This window comes from Pleurodeles waltl, chromosome 11, assembly GCF_031143425.1.
Source record: "Pleurodeles waltl isolate 20211129_DDA chromosome 11, aPleWal1.hap1.20221129, whole genome shotgun sequence".
Taxonomy (NCBI): Eukaryota; Metazoa; Chordata; class Amphibia; order Caudata; family Salamandridae; genus Pleurodeles; species Pleurodeles waltl.
The window spans coordinates 408,003,311-408,021,038 of record NC_090450.1 but is presented as its reverse complement, the minus strand read 5'-3'; the positions used below and the strand labels follow the sequence as shown (position 1 = coordinate 408,021,038).

General features: G+C 45.9%; 1 protein-coding gene across 3 annotated transcripts in view; it reads right to left on the bottom strand.

Moving 5' to 3' along the window:
• UGGT1 (UDP-glucose glycoprotein glucosyltransferase 1) overlaps nt 1–17,728 on the bottom strand; it is a 1,185,714-nt gene that overhangs the window by 669,660 nt on the left and 498,326 nt on the right. For all 3 annotated transcript variants that reach the window (XM_069213734.1, XM_069213736.1, XM_069213735.1), the window contains exon 19: nt 226–346. In XM_069213734.1, the coding sequence (XP_069069835.1) occupies nt 226–346 (121 nt within the window). The remainder of the gene's footprint in view (nt 1–225; nt 347–17,728) is intronic.

Sequence of the window (17,728 nt, the reverse complement as noted above, 5' to 3'; positions counted from 1 at the left end):
AAAACAATAAAACTGCCTCTGTTCATATCCTGGATATCTCCTTTATTATTTGGATTGTACAGGGTAAGATAAAAAACAGTTGCTGTAATTTAAGGAACTATCCTAGAGGGATGTCTAGGAGAAATAAGGATTCACCCCCATATCCCCCCAACCCCCTTCACGTCCATTATTGCCAACATGTTTCGTCCCACTAGAAAAAACTCCAACAACATTGATGGTACTCACTGGCAGCGGTTAGGTCCAAGTATTGCCTCTCTGGCCCTAGGACTCTGGCATTGATCCTGGGAACGACATTGGGCTGGCCCATGATGTACTCCACAACATCCTGTTCATTTGTCAATTCACCCTTTTCCAAAGGCAAGCAATAATGTTAGACAGTGTGTCAGATCATACCAAGTCAGTTGCTATTTGCCCAGTAAATCATATACAGAGGTAAATATACCTCTTCATCATTTCCATTATTCATCACTTTGACAGTTTCACGTATCTAAATTGTTCTCATTTGCTAGACTGCCAATCTTTTGTAATAATGTTACACAGTCAGTGCCAGAATGCACTCAATTACCATAGTAGTCTTTACACCATATCAACCACATTATGTGAGCAGCAATTCCACCAATGAGATCAGAGATCTTTATGGTCTGCCCACTCCCCAAGAAAGGAATGCATGAAAGATACAAATATTTGAGAATAATGAGTTATTTACCTTCACCCGCACTTGTTGTGATGGATAAACCGCACAGCTGAAAAATCAATACAAATTGTTTCCCACTACAGAAAAATAAATTCAGCTTTGTGTATGGGCTCAAAAGCGAGAGGCATGAATTTTGAGGCTGCAATGATATGCTAAATCAGAGGGCTTTGACAGACTAGTGAAAATTTTCTGATAAGGCCTCTCACAATTACACTATGCAAAGAGATCAAAATTGTCTCTGAATAATTTTTTAATATCACTTCTATGTTTATTCTGGGAGTGATATTTGGGAAATGACTACAATAAATGTAAGTAAAGCAAGATCAGTGTAGTCCCATTGCTGACGGGGTCAAGACCCTTTTGGCAAGTCTATATCCAGCATGAGGATGTATGCCTAGGACAGGGATGCTCATAATGTGTCCCGAGCATCATGTACATTGAGGTGCCAAATTCTAGGCCCTCTGGTACCAAGAAGGTAGTGTAGGGTGGGCCTGAGGGAGTATTTAACTGAATCTTTCATGAGCACCAAAAATGAACCTTACGGAGGACGGTGCTACTAATGACATCCCTTGTGGACTCCTGTAACATAAATTTGTTGCTCATTCTGCTACCAAGAGGACAAGCTGCAGCTCCATTTACTTGCATGTATCCTGGTAGTCAGGTCAAATGGTAAAAGAGCCTAGGAAAATATTCTCAAACCATAAGAGGTGGCTTTTGAATGTCATCTTTTCACTAAAAACCATAGTGTGAGGACAGTAAGTCCACTATTTCAAGAGGACGTTAAGTTGTACGCCAAGCTAGTTTGAGGATAAAGGATGTTCCGACCATCTCCGCTGAGGGGATACACTAGGCTTTTAGCGCGAAAGTGTCTGCAACCTTGTTTTTTATTGCCCAATGACTTATGTTTTCCTTAAAAACAGAGGTTCTTTTCTTACTCACAAAAGCATGCATATCAAGCGGTCTGTGTGGACGCACATATCCAAGTTTTTAATTTAGTGCAGTACTGCTAATAGAGAGAGCCTGACCCTCATCAGTTCCCAGAACGTGTATGTGCGGGTTTGACTTTGTCCTAGGTTCCCCGATATTGGTTAAAGTTCCTGGATATTGGAACTCAATATTGAAACGATGCACAAATAGTCGGGTAGTACTGCGGTTCCTGTGTTTGAAATAGATGACTCCTGAAGAGATGGCAATCCAGGTGCCATTATTTAAGTGTCTACTAGTTTAGGCACAGGATTATCTTCACAACACTATCGTAAAGCCCCAGCATATTACTGCAGTGGTTCCCAACCTTTTGATTTCTTTGGACCCCCACTTTAACATTAATGGAACCCAGGGACCCCCACTGAATCATCATGGGAATCCGGGGACCCCCGCCTGAGTCATTACTGGAAGCTGGGGACCTAATTGATCAATATTTGTTAATATTTTTGAATTTTCTAGGCTCTCGCGGACCCCCAGGGGTCCCGGACCACAGGTTGGGAACCACTGTATTACTGCATTGTGTGTTAAGGCAATAAGTGCCGTACCTGGTGGTACATATATTTTTTGGCCATTTATTGGAGACCAGTAGCTTCTTAGTCGCCACTGAGTCAGCCAAGCAAAAAACCTTCCCTGCACTTCTGTGCAATTGTTGCTAGATAATTGGTGAAAACCTTCGATCCTCCCAGTCTCTTTATGGATATGAATCCTTGATTGTCTTTCAACCATGATTTCAAGAATAGGTTGAATGTCAGAGTCCTCAGAAATATATTCTGATGTTATTGGCGATTTAGAGGACTGTTCATCAAATGTCTTTGATCTCTGCTTTAATCGGCTCGAAAGTCCTTGTTCTTCTGTGTATGAATACTCTTTCGGCTCCGAAAGTTAGCAATTTTTTCGGTCCCGAAATTACAGCCTGTTGTTTCGGCTCCGAGGCAGGATGTCGCGGTTTCGACTCCTAAGAGTGTGGTCGCCGGCTCGGTTCGGATGTGGCGCTTTTGGTAGATTTGCTCGACTCCGGTATCGAAGTTGGTGTGCCCTTTTTCGGCCTTCGGCCACCTGAAGGTCGGTCGCCGATTATTTTCTTTCGGGTCAAACCATGGCTCTCTGGCTCTCTGGCAGTGGTGCACCCAAGGCCTTTGATGGTTTTTTTTATGAGTGGGCATGTAGGGGCAATCGTACTTACATGCTGACCCCGCGGTGATGAGTTGGCTATCCTCCTCCAAGTTTTTTTCGGAGTCGGTGTCCTGAATGGAAACTGCCGTCTGGGCCCATTCTTCCTCAACGGTGTAGGTGTATTCTGTAGTCTTCGACACCATTTCCAGTCTTCTGGCTTTCCGGTAACGCAGTGTTTTCTTGGATCGGAACGACTGACAGGCTTCACAGTCTTCTTCTCGGTGATTGGAGAGAGACACAGATAACATACCATGTGTTAGTCTGTGTACGGAAATTTAATGTGTGGCATCGGGTACAGAATTGGAATGGAGTCCAATCCATCAGGCTTCGGTGTGGTAGGCGTTCGCGCCCAAAAGGGCGTAATCTGGTTTTCAACAGTACTATCTGCTCGACTATAGATGGAAACGTGATTGAAACAATACTGATGGTCAAAGAAAGTTATCTAAAGTTTCCGAATCGAAAATCTCGGAGCGAGAGGAAACATGTTCAAACCCGAAAGCAGAAAGAAAACAATCTAGCAAAGGTGTTGATGCCCAGGCACACTATGACTGAGAGAAGGAGTCACTCGATCCTGTGACTCGAAAAAAGACTTCTTCGAAGAAACACAACTTGTAACACTCCGAGCCCAACACTAGATGACGGAAGCAATGCATACCATGCGTATCTGCAGCTACACATGCCATCGAATATGGAAAATATCACTTACCCAGTGTACATCTGTTCGTGGCATTAGTCGCTGCACATTCACATGCTGTGCACATCCCGCCATCTGGTGTTGGGCTCGGAGTGTTACAAGTTGTTTTTCTTCGAAGAAGTCTTTTCGAGTCACGAGACCGAGGGACTCCTCCCATTTCGGCTCCATTGCGCATGGGCGTCGACTCCATCTTAGATTATTTTCCCCCGCAGAGGGTGAGGTAGGAGTTGTGTATGCTAGTAATAGTGCCCATGCAATGGAGTAATGTACATAATGTAGTTTAAAGTAATATATTTACAAATATACAGATGTTCAAGATCAACTTCTAAACGGCTACAGGCTCCCGGGGAGGCGGGTGGGCGCATGTGAATCTGCAGCGACTAATGCCACGAACATATGTACACTGGGTAAGTGACATTTTCCGTTCGATGGCATGTGTAGCTGCAGATACACATGCTGTGCATAGACTAGTAAGCAGTTATCTCCCCAAAAGCGGTGGTTCAGCCTGTAGGAGTTGAAGTTGTTTGAAACAATGTTCGTAGTACTGCTTGGCCTACTGTGGCTTGTTGTGCCGTTAGCACATCTACACAGTAGTGTTTGGTAAATGTATGAGGCATAGACCATGTAGCTGCCGTACATATTTCGGTCATTGGAATATTTCCTAGAAAGGCCATGGTAGCACCTTTCTTTCTAGTTGAGTGTGCCTTTGGTGTAATAGGCAGATCTCTTTTTGCTTTAAGATAACAGGTTTGAATGCACTTAACTATCCATCTAGCAATGCCTTGTTTAGAAATTGGATTTCCTGTTATGAGGTTTTTGGAAAGCAATAAATAATTGTTTTGTTTTTCAAATTAGTTTTGTTCTGTCAATGTAGTACATTAACGCTCTTTTGATGTCTAATGTATGTAGTGCTCTTTCAGCTACAGAGTCTGGCTGTGGGAAGAACACTGGTAATTCTACTGTTTGATTTAAATGGAACGGTGATATGACTTTTGGTAAAAATTTAGGATTTGTCCGTAGAACTACTTTATGCTTGTGTATTTGAATAAATGGTTCTTGTATGGTAAATGCTTGAATCTCACTTACTCTTCTTAAAGATGTGATGGCAATTAAAAATGCAACTTTCCATGTTAAGTATTGCATTTCACAAGAGTGCATGGGCTCAAAAGGTGGACCCATGAGTCGTGTTAAGACAATATTGAGGTTCCATGAAGGAACTGGTGGTGTTCTTGGTGGTATAATTCTCTTTAGACCTTCCATAAATGCTTTTATGACTGGTATCCTAAATAGAGAAGTTGAGTGCGTAATTTGCAGGTAAGCTGAAATTGCTGTAAGATGTATCTTAATGGAAGAAAAAGCTAGCTTTGACTTTTGCAAATGTAGTAAGTATCCTACGATGTCTTTGGCAGATGCGTGTAAGGGTTGAATTTGATTATTATGGCAGTAATAAACAAATCTTTTCCACTTATTTGCGTAGCAATGTCTAGTGGTAGGTTTCCAAGCTTGTTTTATGACCTCCATACATTCATGTGTAAGGTCTAAGTGTCCGAACTCTAGGACTTCAGGAGCCAGATTGCTAGATTCAGCGATGCTGGATTTGGGTGTCTGATCTGTTGTTTGTGTTGCGTTAACAGATCTGGTATGTTTGGTAGTTTGACATGGGGCACTACTGAAAGGTCTAGTAGTGTTGTGTACCAAGGTTGTCTTGCCCATGTTGGTGCTATTAGTATGAGTTTGAGTTTGTTTTGACTCAACTTGTTTACTAGATATGGAAGGAGTGGGAGAGGGGGAAAAGCGTAAGCAAATATCCCTGACCAACTCATCCATAACGCATTGCCCTGAGACTGATCTTGTGGGTACCTGGATGCGAAGTTTTGGCATTTTGCGTTTTCCTTTGTTGCAAATAGATCTATTTGTGGTGTTCCCCAACTCTGGAAGTAAGTATTCAGTATTTGGGGGTGAATCTCCCATTCGTGGATCTGTGGGTGATCCCGAGAGAGATTGTCTGCTAACTGATGCTGAATTCCTGGAATAAGTTGTGCTATTAGGCGAATGTGGTTGTGAATCGCCCAATGCCATATTCTTTGTGCCAGGAGACACAACTGTGTTGAGTGTGTCCCTCCCTGTTTGTTTAGGTAATACATCGTTGTCATGTTGTCTGTTTTGACAAGAATGTGTTTGTGGCTTATTATGGGTTGAAATGCTTTCAGCGCTAGAAATACTGCCAATAGTTCTAAGTGATTTATGTGAAACTGTTTTTGGTGAGTGTCCCATTGTCCTTGGATGCTGTATTGATTGAGGTGTGCTCCCCACCCTATCATGGAGGCATCTGTTGTTATTACATATTGTGGCACTGGGTCTTGGAAAGGCCGCCCTTTGTTTAAATTTATACGGTTCCACCATTGAAGCGAGGTGTATGTTTGGCAGTCTACCAACACCAGATCTAGAAGTTGACCCTGTGCCTGTGACCACTGTGATGCTAGGCACTGTTGTAAGGGCCGCATGTGCAACCTTGCGTTTGGGACAATGGCTATGCATGAGGACATCATGCCTAGGAGTTTCATCACCCTTTTGACTTGTATTTTTTGTTTTGGATACATGGCCTGTATTACATTGTGAAATGCCTGAACCCTTTGTGGACTTGGAGTGGCAATCCCTTTTGCTGTGTTGATTGTCGCCCCTAAGTATTGCTGTGTTAGACACGGTATAAGGTGTGACTTTGTGTAGTTGATTGAGAAACCTAGTTTGTGGAGGGTTTCTATGACATACTTTGTGTGTTGTGAACATTTTTCTAGCGTGTTGGTTTTGATTAACCAATCGTCTAGGTACGGGAACACATGTATTTGCTGCCTTCTGATATGTGCAGCTACGACTGCCAGGCACTTTGTAAAAACTCTTGGCGCAGTTGTTATTCCGAATGGCAACACCTTGAATTGGTAATGTATCCCCTGGAATACAAACCTTAAGTACTTTCTGTGTGAAGGATGTATCGGTATATGGAAATATGCATCCTTTAGGTCTAGTGTTGTAATGTAGTCTTGTTGTTTGAGTAGTGGAATTACGTCTTGTAATGTCACCATGTGAAAGTGATCTGATTTGATGTAGGTATTTAATGTTCGGAGATCTAATATAGGTCTCAGACTCTTGTCTTTTTGGGGTATGAGAAAGTACAGAGAGTAAACTCCTGTTCCTTTCTGGTGTTTTGGTACTAATTCTATTGCTTCTTTTAGTAGCAATGCCTGAACTTCTAGTCCTAGAAGATCTATGGGGGTGATTCTGATTCTGGCGGGCGGCGGAGGCCGCCCGCCAGAATTCCGCCCCCATTATACCGCTCCGCGGTCAGAAGACCGCGGAGGGTATTATGAGTTTTTCCCTGGGCTGGCGGGCGGTCTCCAAAAGACCGCCCGCCAGCCCAGGGAAAAACTCCCTTCCCACGAGGATGCCGGCTCGTAATCGAGCCGGCGGAGTGGGAAGGTGCGACGGGTGCATTTGCACCAGTCGCGTATTTCACTGTCTGCCAAGCAGACAGTGAAATACTTGTAGGGGCCCTCTTACGGGGGCCCCTGCAGTGCCCATGCCATTGGCATGGGCACTGCAGGGGCCCCGCGACCCCCCCTACCGCCATCCGGTTCCCGGCGGGCGGACCGCCGGGAACTGGATGGCGGTAGGGGGGGTCGGAATCCCCTCGGCAGCGCAGCTAGCTGCGCCACCTTGGAGGATTCAACAGGGCAGCGGTACACTGGCGGGAGCCCGCCAGTGTTGCCGGTCTGACCGCGGCTTTACCGCCGCGGTCAGAATGCCCTGCGGGGCACCGCCGGCCTGTCGCCGGTGCTCCCGCCGACCCTGACCCCGGCGGTCTAAGACCGCCGGGGTCAGAATCACCCCCTATATGTTGTTTTGACATATTGTGTGTTTTCGGTGGGACGTTTGGAGGGAATTTGAGAAATTCTATGCAATAACCATGCTGGATAATTGCTAGGACCCAAGTGTCTGTTGTTATTTCCTCCCAATGTTTGTAAAATTTGGTTAGTCTCCCCCCCACAGATGTTATGTGTTGGGGATGTGTGACTTGGAAGTCACTGTTTGTTTTGAGGAGTTTTGGGACTTTGGAACTTTCCTCTATTCTTTTGGAATTGTCCCCCTCTATATTGTCCCCGAAAACTTCCCCGCTGATACTGGCTCTGGTAAGTGGGTCTTGTCTGTGAGGTTGTGGGTTCGAAACCCCCCTCTAAACTGGGTTTTTCGAAATGTGCCTCTGCCCTGTGGGGAGTAGAGTGCGCACATTGCTTTGGCCGTGTCAGTGTCTAAGTTTTTCGATCGCAGTGTCCACCTCCGGCCCAAACAACTGCTGTCCGTTGAATGGCATATTCAGCACAGCTTGCTGTATTTCTGGTTTAAATCCTGATGTACGCAGCCATGCTATTAGGCGAATGTGGTTGTGAATCGCCCAATGCCATATTCTCTGTGCCAGGAGACACAACTGTGTTGAGTGTGTCCCTCCCAGTTTGTTCAGATAATACATCGTTGTCATGTTGTCTGTTTTGACAAGGATGTGTTTGTGGCTTATTATGGGTTGAAATGCTTTCAACGCTAGAAATACTGCCAGTAGTTCTAAGTGATTTATGTGAAACTCTCTTTGCTGAGTGTCCCATTGTCCATAGATGCTGTGTTGATTGAGGTGTGCTCCCCACCCTATCATGGAGGCATCTGTAGTTATTACGTATTGAGGCACTGGGTCTTGGAAAGGCCGCCCTTGGGTTAAATTTATATTGTTACACCATAGAAGTGAGGTGTATGTTTGGCGGTCTATCAACACTAGATCTAGAAGTTGACCCTGTGCCTGTGACCATTGTGATGCTAGGCACTGTTTTTAAGCTTTTCGATGGCAGTGTCCACCTCCGGCCCAAACAACTGCTGTCCGTTAAATGGCATATTCAGCACAGCTTGTTGTATTTCCGGCTTGAATCCTGATGTACGCAGCCATGCATGTCTCCTTATTGTCACTGCTGTGTTTACAGTTTTGGCAGCTGTGTCTGCTGCATCCATTGCTGACCGTATCTGATTGTTTGAGATACTCTGTCCTTCTTCCACCACTTGCTGTGCTCTCTTTTGGAACTCCTTGGGCAAATGTTCTATAAAGTGTTGCATTTCGTCCCAATGGGCCCTATCGTATATGGCCAACAAAGCCTGTGAATTGGCAATACGCCACTGGTTTGCTGCCTGTGCCGCCACCCTTTTGCCTGCTGCGTCGAATTTTCTACTTTCTTTATCTGGAGGTGGTGCATCTCCTGAAGTATGTGAGTTCGCTCTTTTACGCGCAGCCCCTACTACAACTGAGTCCGGTGTTAGCTGTTGTGTGATGTACACAGGGTCTGTTGGTGGCGGTTTATATTTTTTCTCTACTCTTGGAGTAATGGCCCTTCCTTTTACAGGCTCTTCAAACACTTGTTTGGAGTGTTTTAGCATTCCGGGTAGCATAGGAAGGCTTTGATACTGGCTGTGTGTGGACGACAGTGTGTTAAAAAGAAAGTCGTCTTCAATGGGCTCAGCATGCAGGCTGACATTATGAAATGCCGCTGCTCTCGACACCACCTGTGCGTAGGCTGTACTATCCTCTGGTGGCGACGGTCTAGCTGGATAACATTCAGGACTATTATCTGACACTGGTGCGTCATAAAGGTCCCATGCGTCAGGGTCATCTTGACTCATTCCTGTATGAGTTGGGGATTGCATCATTGGTGGAGTGGCTACCTGTGATGGTTGCGGAGAGCATTGTGGAGATGGTGGCGGGGTTACTTGTTTAGCCACCTTTGCCTGTGGCTGCTTGTCTTTTTCCTGAAAGGCAAGTTTGCGTTTCATTTTAATCGGAGGGAGAGTACTGATCTTCCCTGTTTCTTTTTGGATACGAAGCCTTCTTTGTGTATAGTCTGGCTCTATTGTTTCCAATTCCAGTCCAAATCTATGTGTCTTCATTTGTGTGGACATTCCTTGTTCCTCAGTGTACGAACTTGTTTTCGGTTCCGAGGCCGGATGTTTCGATATCGAAACCTTTTCGGCTTCTTTTTTCGGTTCCGACGAAACCTTCTTTACTTTCGGCGTTGTGGTCTCTCGGTGCCGACCCATTTCGGTGCCGCTATCTCGGTGCCGAACCTGCTCGGAGCCACTATCTCGAGCCCGAGATTGCTGTGTGGCGGTATCTCGACCGGAGTCGGATGACTTTGCCCCCAGCGTGCCCTTTTTCGGTGCCGATGATCGGTCACCTATTTTTCGGGTTAAACCATGGCCTGTTGGCGGTGGCGTCCCCTGGGCTTTAGTGGTTTTTTCGTGAGTTTTGTGTTTCGTCGTCTTACTCACGGTTTTCGGCGTTTCTTCGGGATCGATCTCATCCGAGTCCGATTCATGGATGGAGAATGTTTCTTCCTCCTCCTCGAAACGCTCTTGTCCTGTCGGCACCGATGCCATTTGCAGTCTTCTTGCTCTTCGGTCTCTTAGTGTCTTCCTGGACCGAAACGCTCGACAGGCTTCACAAGTATCTTCCCTGTGTTCCCGCGACAAACACAAGTTACAGGCCAGATGCTGATCTGTATATGGATACTTGTTATGGCATTTTGGGCAGAAGCGGAATGGGGTCCGTTCCATAAGCCTTGAAGAGACACGTGGCCGGGCCGACCAGGCCCCGACGGGGGATCGAAAAAACCCCGAAGGGCCACCAGAGCTCTTCAAAAGTCGGTGTCGATCTGTTGTAACTAACCCGATACCGAACGCAAACAATACCGACGATTTTTCCGAGATTCTAACTAACTTTCCGACCCGAAACACGGAGCGAAAAGGAACGCGTCCGAACCCGATGGCGGAAAAAAAACAATCTAAGATGGAGTCGACGCCCGTGCGCAATGGAGCAGAAATGGGAGGAGTCCCTCTGTCTCGTGACTCGAAAAGACTTCTTCGAAGAAACACAACTTGTAACACTCCGAGCCCAACACCAGATGGCGGGATGTGCACAGCATGTGTATCTGCTGCTACACATGCCATCGAACATATATATATATATATATATATATATATATATATCTCTCATTCAACCCACTTAATACTTAACATACTTACCTTTACAACCTTTACCACGCATACACCTTTACCATTCATGCCTTCACAATTAAATTCGTTGTAAAGGCGTGCGTGGTAAAGGTATATTTGTGGTAAAGGCAGGTGTGGTAAACATGCCTGGTAAACAAATATGCGTTGTAAAGGCATTGTGGTACATGTATCTTGTTGCATTTACAACGCTGTGATGTTTCCTGGTCATAACGGGTGTAGGCACCACCAAGGGTAAGTAGTCCATTGGCTACCACTCTACACTCCCTTAAAAAGCCCCTAAATTCAGTAGTTAGACAGCTCCCTTAAACCAGTGTCAGATTTGCCTTACAAAAAGAAGAGGACACGGAAGAGCAGGAAGACAGAACTGCGGACGCCTGGTAAACTTTTGGTGCCTTGCATGCTTACCTGCTGCAGTCCGACAATCACATCATCACGACTTGGCCTGCAGCTGTGGGGACTCCAAAGGCCTCAGAGGTTATCCAGCACTTTGCCAGCCCATCAGCATCTCCCTTGGAGTGAAGCCAGTTCCCTGCAAGCACCAACCGCAACGTCCAGTTCACTAGCCTGCTGACCCCCACGCCCACCGTCATAGCAACCATCCTGTCCCTCACCATGTGAGAAGACCCCAGGATCCACCGGTGCCAAGCTGCACCAACCACTGGGGTACTGGATCCCTTGCACCAACCAAGGCTTGTTGAAGCCCACCCTGGACTCCACAGCAGAATAAAAGACCTGCTGGCGAGGGATGTAAGCATCTTAGAGGACCGCCTTCTCAGCTGCCTACTTGCCTTGTTTTGTCTCCCCTTCTGCAGGGCACCCAAAAAACCATGTGCGCCTTGACGCAGGAACACCACAGCTAAAAATCCACTGCAGTCGAACGCCCTAGCCCACAACTTTCAACAGTGCCCCCCTGCTCTCCAAATGCCCAGCAACGAGCCTCACTGTTGGGAGCTCCCGGACATGTCCCCAATTCCGCCCTTTGCATCCTCTTCTCAGCCCCCAAAAGGACTCCTATGCAGACAGTATTCTGGAACCCGTGCTGCACAAAAACACATCTATCTACAAAACTGTTACTTACCTGCAAATAGTTTTAAGAACTGATACAGTATTTATTTTTCTTCAAATGTTCTGGTGTTTACATATAATACAAAGTAATGAAAATGTCACTTACCCAGTGTACATCTGTTCGTGGCATCAGTCGCTGAGATTCACATGGTATGCATTAGCTCGCCATCTGGTGTTGGGTCGGAGTGTTACAAGTTGTTTTTCTTCGAAGAAGTGTTTTCGAGTCACTGGACCGAGTGGCTCCTCCTTCTGTGCTCATTGCGCATGGGCGTCGACTCCATCTTCGACTGTTTTCCCCGCAGAGGGTGAGGTAGGAGTTGTACTATAGTAATAGTGCCCGCGCAATGAAGTGTGTAAGTATGTACCTATTAAAGGTTTAAATAATATATATACAAATGTACAAAATTGAAGGTAACTTCTGAACTGCTACAGGCTTCCGGGGAGGTGGGTGGGCCCATGTGAATCTCAGCGACTGATGCCACGAACAGATGTACACTGGGTAAGTGACATTTTCAGTTCGATGGCATCTGTCGCTGTAGATACACATGGTATGCATAGACTAGTAAGCAGTTATTTCCCCATAAGCGGTGGATTAGCCTGTAGGAGTAGAAGTTGTCTGAAATAGAGTTCTTAATACAGCTTGACCTACTGCGGCTTGTTGTGCGGATAGCACATCTATACAGTAGTGTTTGGTGAATGTGTGAGGCGTAGACCATGTGGCTGCCTTACATATTTCATGCATTGGGATGTTTCCTAAAAAGGCCATTGAAGCACCTTTTTTCCTGGTTGAATGTGGCCTGGGAGTAATGGGCAGTTGTCTTTTTGCTTTAAGGTAGCAGATTTGGATGCATTTAACAATCCATCTGGCTATACCTTGTTTTGATATTGGGTTACCTGCATGAGGTTTTTGGAATGCAATAAATAGCTGTTTAGTCTTTCTGATGTTCTTTGTTCTGTCAATGTAGTACATTAATGCTCTTTTGACATCTAATGTATGTAGTGCTCTTTCAGCCACAGAATCTGGCTGTGGGAAAAAACAGGTAGTTCTACCGTTTGATTTAGATGGAACGGTGAAATAACTTTTGGTAAAAATTTTGGATTAGGTCGTAGGACGACCTTATTTTTATGTATTTGTATAAAAGGTTCCTGTGTTGTGAACGCTTGATTTTCACTTACTCTTCTCAGAGATGTAATGGCGATGAGAAAGGCAACTTTCCAGGTTAGGAATTGTATTCCGCAAGAGTGCATGGGTTCGAAAGGTGGGCCCATGAGTCTTGTTAGGACCACGTTTAGGTTCCATGAAGGAACAGGTGGTGTTCTTGGTGGTATAATTCTTTTAAGACCTTCTATGAATGCTTTGATGACTGGTATCCTATACAAGGAAGTTGAATAGGTAGTCTGCAGGTATGCAGATATTGCTGCAAGGTGTATTTTAATAGAAGAGAAGGCTAGCCTTGCTTTTTGTAAATGGAGCAAGTAATTTATTATATGTTTTGGAGTTGCGTCTAGTGGTTGTATCTGATTATGATGGCAGTAACAAACAAATCTTTTCCACTTACTTGCGTAGCAGTGTCTAGTGGATGGCCTTCTGGCCTGTTTTATGACCTCCATACACTCTTGGCTAAGTTGTAAGTGTCCAAATTCTAGGATTTCAGGAGCCAGATTGCTAGATTCAGCGATGCTGGATCTGGGTGTCTGATCTGTTGGTTGTGTTGCGTTAACAGATCTGGTTTGTTCGGCAGTTTGATGTGGGGTACTACAGAAAGATCTAGCAGTGTTGTGTACCAGGGTTGTCTTGCCCACGTTGGTGCTATTAAAATGAGTTTGAGTTTGTTTTGACTCAATTTGTTCACTAGATAAGGGAGGAGAGGGAGAGGAGGAAAAGCGTAAGCAAATATTCCTGACCAGTTCATCCATAGGGCATTGCCTTGGGATTGCTTGTGTGGGTATCTGGACACGAAGTTTTGGCATTTTGCGTTCTCTTTTGTTGCAAATAAGTCTATCTGAGGTGTTCCCCAGAGTGTGAAGTAGGTGTTCAGAATTTGTGGGTGGATTTCCCATTCATGGACTTGTTGGTGATCTCGAGAGAGATTGTCTGCCAGTTGATTCTGGATCCCTGGAATAAACTGTGCTATGAGGCGAATTTGATGGTGGATTGCCCACTTCCATATGTTTTGACCTAATAAGCTTAACTGCGTTGAATGTGTTCCTCCTTGTTTGTTTAGATAATACATCGTTGTCATGTTGTCTGTTTTGACAAGGATGTATTTGTGGGTTATGATTGGTTGGAAAGCTTTTAGTGCTTGAAAAACTGCTAATAATTCTAGATGATTTATATGCAGTTTTGTCTGATGTATGTTCCATTGTCCTCTTATGGTGTGTTGATTGAGATGTGCTCCCCACCCTGTCATGGAAGCATCTGTTGTTATTACGTACTGTGGCACTGGGTCTTGGAAAGGCCGCCCTTTGTTTAAATTTATACTGTTCCACCATAGAAGCGAGAGGTAAGTTTGGCGGTCTATTAACACCAGATCTAGAAGGTGACCCTGTGCTTGAGACCACTGTGAGGCTAGGCATTGTTGTAAGGGCCTCATGTGCAGTCTTGCGTTTGGGACAATGGCTATGCATGAGGACATCATGCCTAGGAGCTGTAGTATTGTTCTTGCTTGTATTGTTTGATTTGGAGACATGTGTTGAATGACTCTGTTGAAATTGTGAATTCTTTGTGGAGTTGGCGTTGCTACTCCTTTTGTCGTGTCTATTATGGCCCCTAGATATTGCTGTACTTTGCTTGGCTGAATGTTGGATTTTGCAAAGTTGACGGTGAACCCTAGTTTGTAGAGGGTTTGTATAACTTGATTTGTGTGGTTTGAGCATTGTGTGAGCGAACTGGTTTTGATTAGCCAGTCGTCTAGATACGGGAATACATGTATTTGCTGCCTTCTGATGTGTGCAGCGACTACTGCTAGGCATTTTGTGAATACCCTTGGAGCGGTTGTTAAACCGAAAGGCAATACTTTGAATTGGTAATGTATTCCTTTGAATACAAACCTTAGATATTTTCTGTGTGATTGATGTATTGGTATATGGAAATATGCGTCTTTGAGGTCTAGGGTTGTCATGTAGTTGTGTTTTTTGAGCAATGGTAATACTTCTTGTAGTGTGACCATGTGAAAGTGGTCTGATTTGATGAATGTGTTTACTACTCTGAGGTCCAGAATTGGTCTCAGTGTTTTGTCCTTTTTTGGTATCAAGAAGTACAGTGAATAAACTCCTGTGTTTATTTGTGTGCTTGGTACTAATTCTATTGCATTTTTTTGCAGTAATGCTTGAACTTCTATCTCTAGAAGCTGTGAATGGTGTTTTGATAAATTTTGTGATTTTGGTGGTATGTCTGGAGGGAATTGCAGGAATTCTATGCAATAACCATGTTGGATAATTGCTAGGACCCATGTGTCTGTAGTTATTTCCTCCCATGCTTCGTAATATTGACCTATCCTTCCCCCCACTGGTGTTGTGTGGGGGGGGTGAGTGACGTGTGAGTCACTGCTTGTTGGTAGTGGTTTTGGGGCTTTGAAATCTTCCTCTATTCCTAGGGAATTGCCCTCCTCTATACTGGCCCCGAAAGCCTCCCCTGTACTGTCCCTGGTAGGTGGACGGTGCGGACTGTGAGGTACTGGCTTGTGTGGCCTGACCCCGAAACCCTCCTCTAAAAGGTGTTTTGCGGAAGGTGGTATAAGATCCTCTGCTCTGCGGGGAGTAGAGTGCGCCCATGGCCTTGGCAGTGTCAGTGTCCTTTTTGAGCTTTTCTATGGCTGTGTCGACCTCCGGACCGAACAGCATTTTTTCGTTTACTGGCATGTTAAGTACTGCCTGCTGAATTTCTGGCTTGAATCCAGACGTTCTGAGCCATGCGTGCCTACGGATGGTAACCGACGTATTAATGGTCCTTGCGGCTGTGTCTGCTGCATTCATAGAGGAGCGTATTTGATTGTTGGAAATGTTTTGACCTTCTTCAACAACCTGTTTTGCTCTTTTTTGTAGATCTTTTGGGAGATGTTCAATGAGATGCTGCATCTCATCCCAGTGGGCTCTGTCGTATCGCGCTAGCAGCGCTTGTGAGTTTGCGATGCGCCACTGGTTTGCTGCCTGGACAGCGACCCTCTTCCCGGCTGCATCAAACTTTCTGCTTTCTTTATCTGGGGGAGGTGCATCCCCAGAAGTGTGTGAATTTGCACGTTTTCTGGCAGCCCCTACCACCACAGAATCTGGTGGCAGCTGAGAGGTGATGAATACAGGGTCCGTAGGAGGCGCCTTATATTTTTTGTCCACTCTAGGCGTTACTGCCCTGCTTTTGACTGGCTCTTTGAAGATCTCCTTTGCATGGCGAAGCATGCCTGGGAGCATAGGCAGGCTCTGGTAGGAGCTGTGGGTGGAGGAGAGGGTGTTAAATAAAAAGTCATCCTCTACTTGTTCAGAGTGTAGTTCCACATTATGGAACTGAGCTGCTCTAGCCACCACTTGTGAATAGGGTGTGCTGTCCTCAGGTGGTGATGGCCTAGTTGGGTATGTGTCTGGGCTGTTATCAGACACTGGTGCATCGTACAAGTCCCACGCGTCTTGATCTTGGTCATCGTGGCTCATGGCGGTGTGAGCTGGCGAATGTGACGGAGTGTAAGTTGGTGAAGCCGGAGTTACAGGTGGAGGCGAGGGAGGAGGTGTTACCGTCTTTGCTGTTTGTTGCTGAGGAGCCTCTCGTGCTACAAACTGAAGTGTTCTCTTTCTTTTGACAGGTGGAAGGGTACTGATCTTCCCTGTCCCCTGCTGAATAAAGATACGCTTCTGCGTGTGATCCACTTCAGTGGATTGCAGTTCCTGTTCGAAATCTGTGTCTTTTCATTTGTGAAGACATAGAAAGTTCTTCAGTATAGGAGCCTGAAACTGGGTCTGTTGGTGCTTTTTTCGGCTCCGAAAACCCTGTTGTTTGTTTTTTCGGCTCCGAGGTAACCTTCCTCTTCTTTTGTGCCGAAAAATCTTGGCCTCTATGATCTTCGGCGCCACTGTCTCGGCGTCGATCCGTGTCGACAACGAACTCTCGGTGTCGATGCTTCTCTTTAGCACTCTCTCGGTCCCGAGGAGGCTGCGTGCCGGTGTCTCGACCGGAGTCGGACGATCTCGACACTGAATGGGCCTTTTTCGGTGCCGATTGTTGGTCACCGTGAATTTGGGTTGAGCCATGGCCGGTTGGCAGTGGCGTCCCCTGGGCCTTTTTGCCTTTTTTAATTTCTGATCTCGACGTCTTACTCACTGTTTTTGGATGGTCGAGTTCGTCGGAGTCTGAATCCTGGATGGAAAAGGATTCCTCCTGTTCCTCTTCTGTCTCGAACTGTCGATGCTCTTTTGGCGTGGACGCCATCTGCAGTCTTCTCGCTCGACGGTCGCGCAGAGTTTTTCGGGACCGGAACGCCCGACAGGCCTCACAGGATTCTTCGCTGTGCTCAGGTGACAGGCACAGGTTACAGACCGAGTGTTGGTCCGTATAAGGATATTTGTTGTGGCATTCAGGGCAGAATCGAAACGGGGTCCGTTCCATCGGCGTTGTTCTCCACGCGGTCGGGCCGACTAGGCCCCGACGGTGTGCCGAAATCTACCCCGAAGGGCACCGAAGCGCTTCGATGTTCAATGCGTTGTCGTATGTGTTTATCTCGAACCGGATCGCAACGATACCGTCGAAAATCTTCCGTTTTCAGCTATCTTTCCGTTCCGAAACTCGGAGCGACAGGAACACGTCCGAACCCGATGGCGGAAAGAAAACAATCGAAGATGGAGTCGACGCCCATGCGCAATGAGCACAGAAGGAGGAGCCACTCGGTCCAGTGACTCGAAAACACTTCTTCGAAGAAAAACAACTTGTAACACTCCGACCCAACACCAGATGGCGAGCTAATGCATACCATGTGTATCTACAGCGACAGATGCCATCGAACCTATTATTCTAATCAATTGGTCTCGAGTTGCTT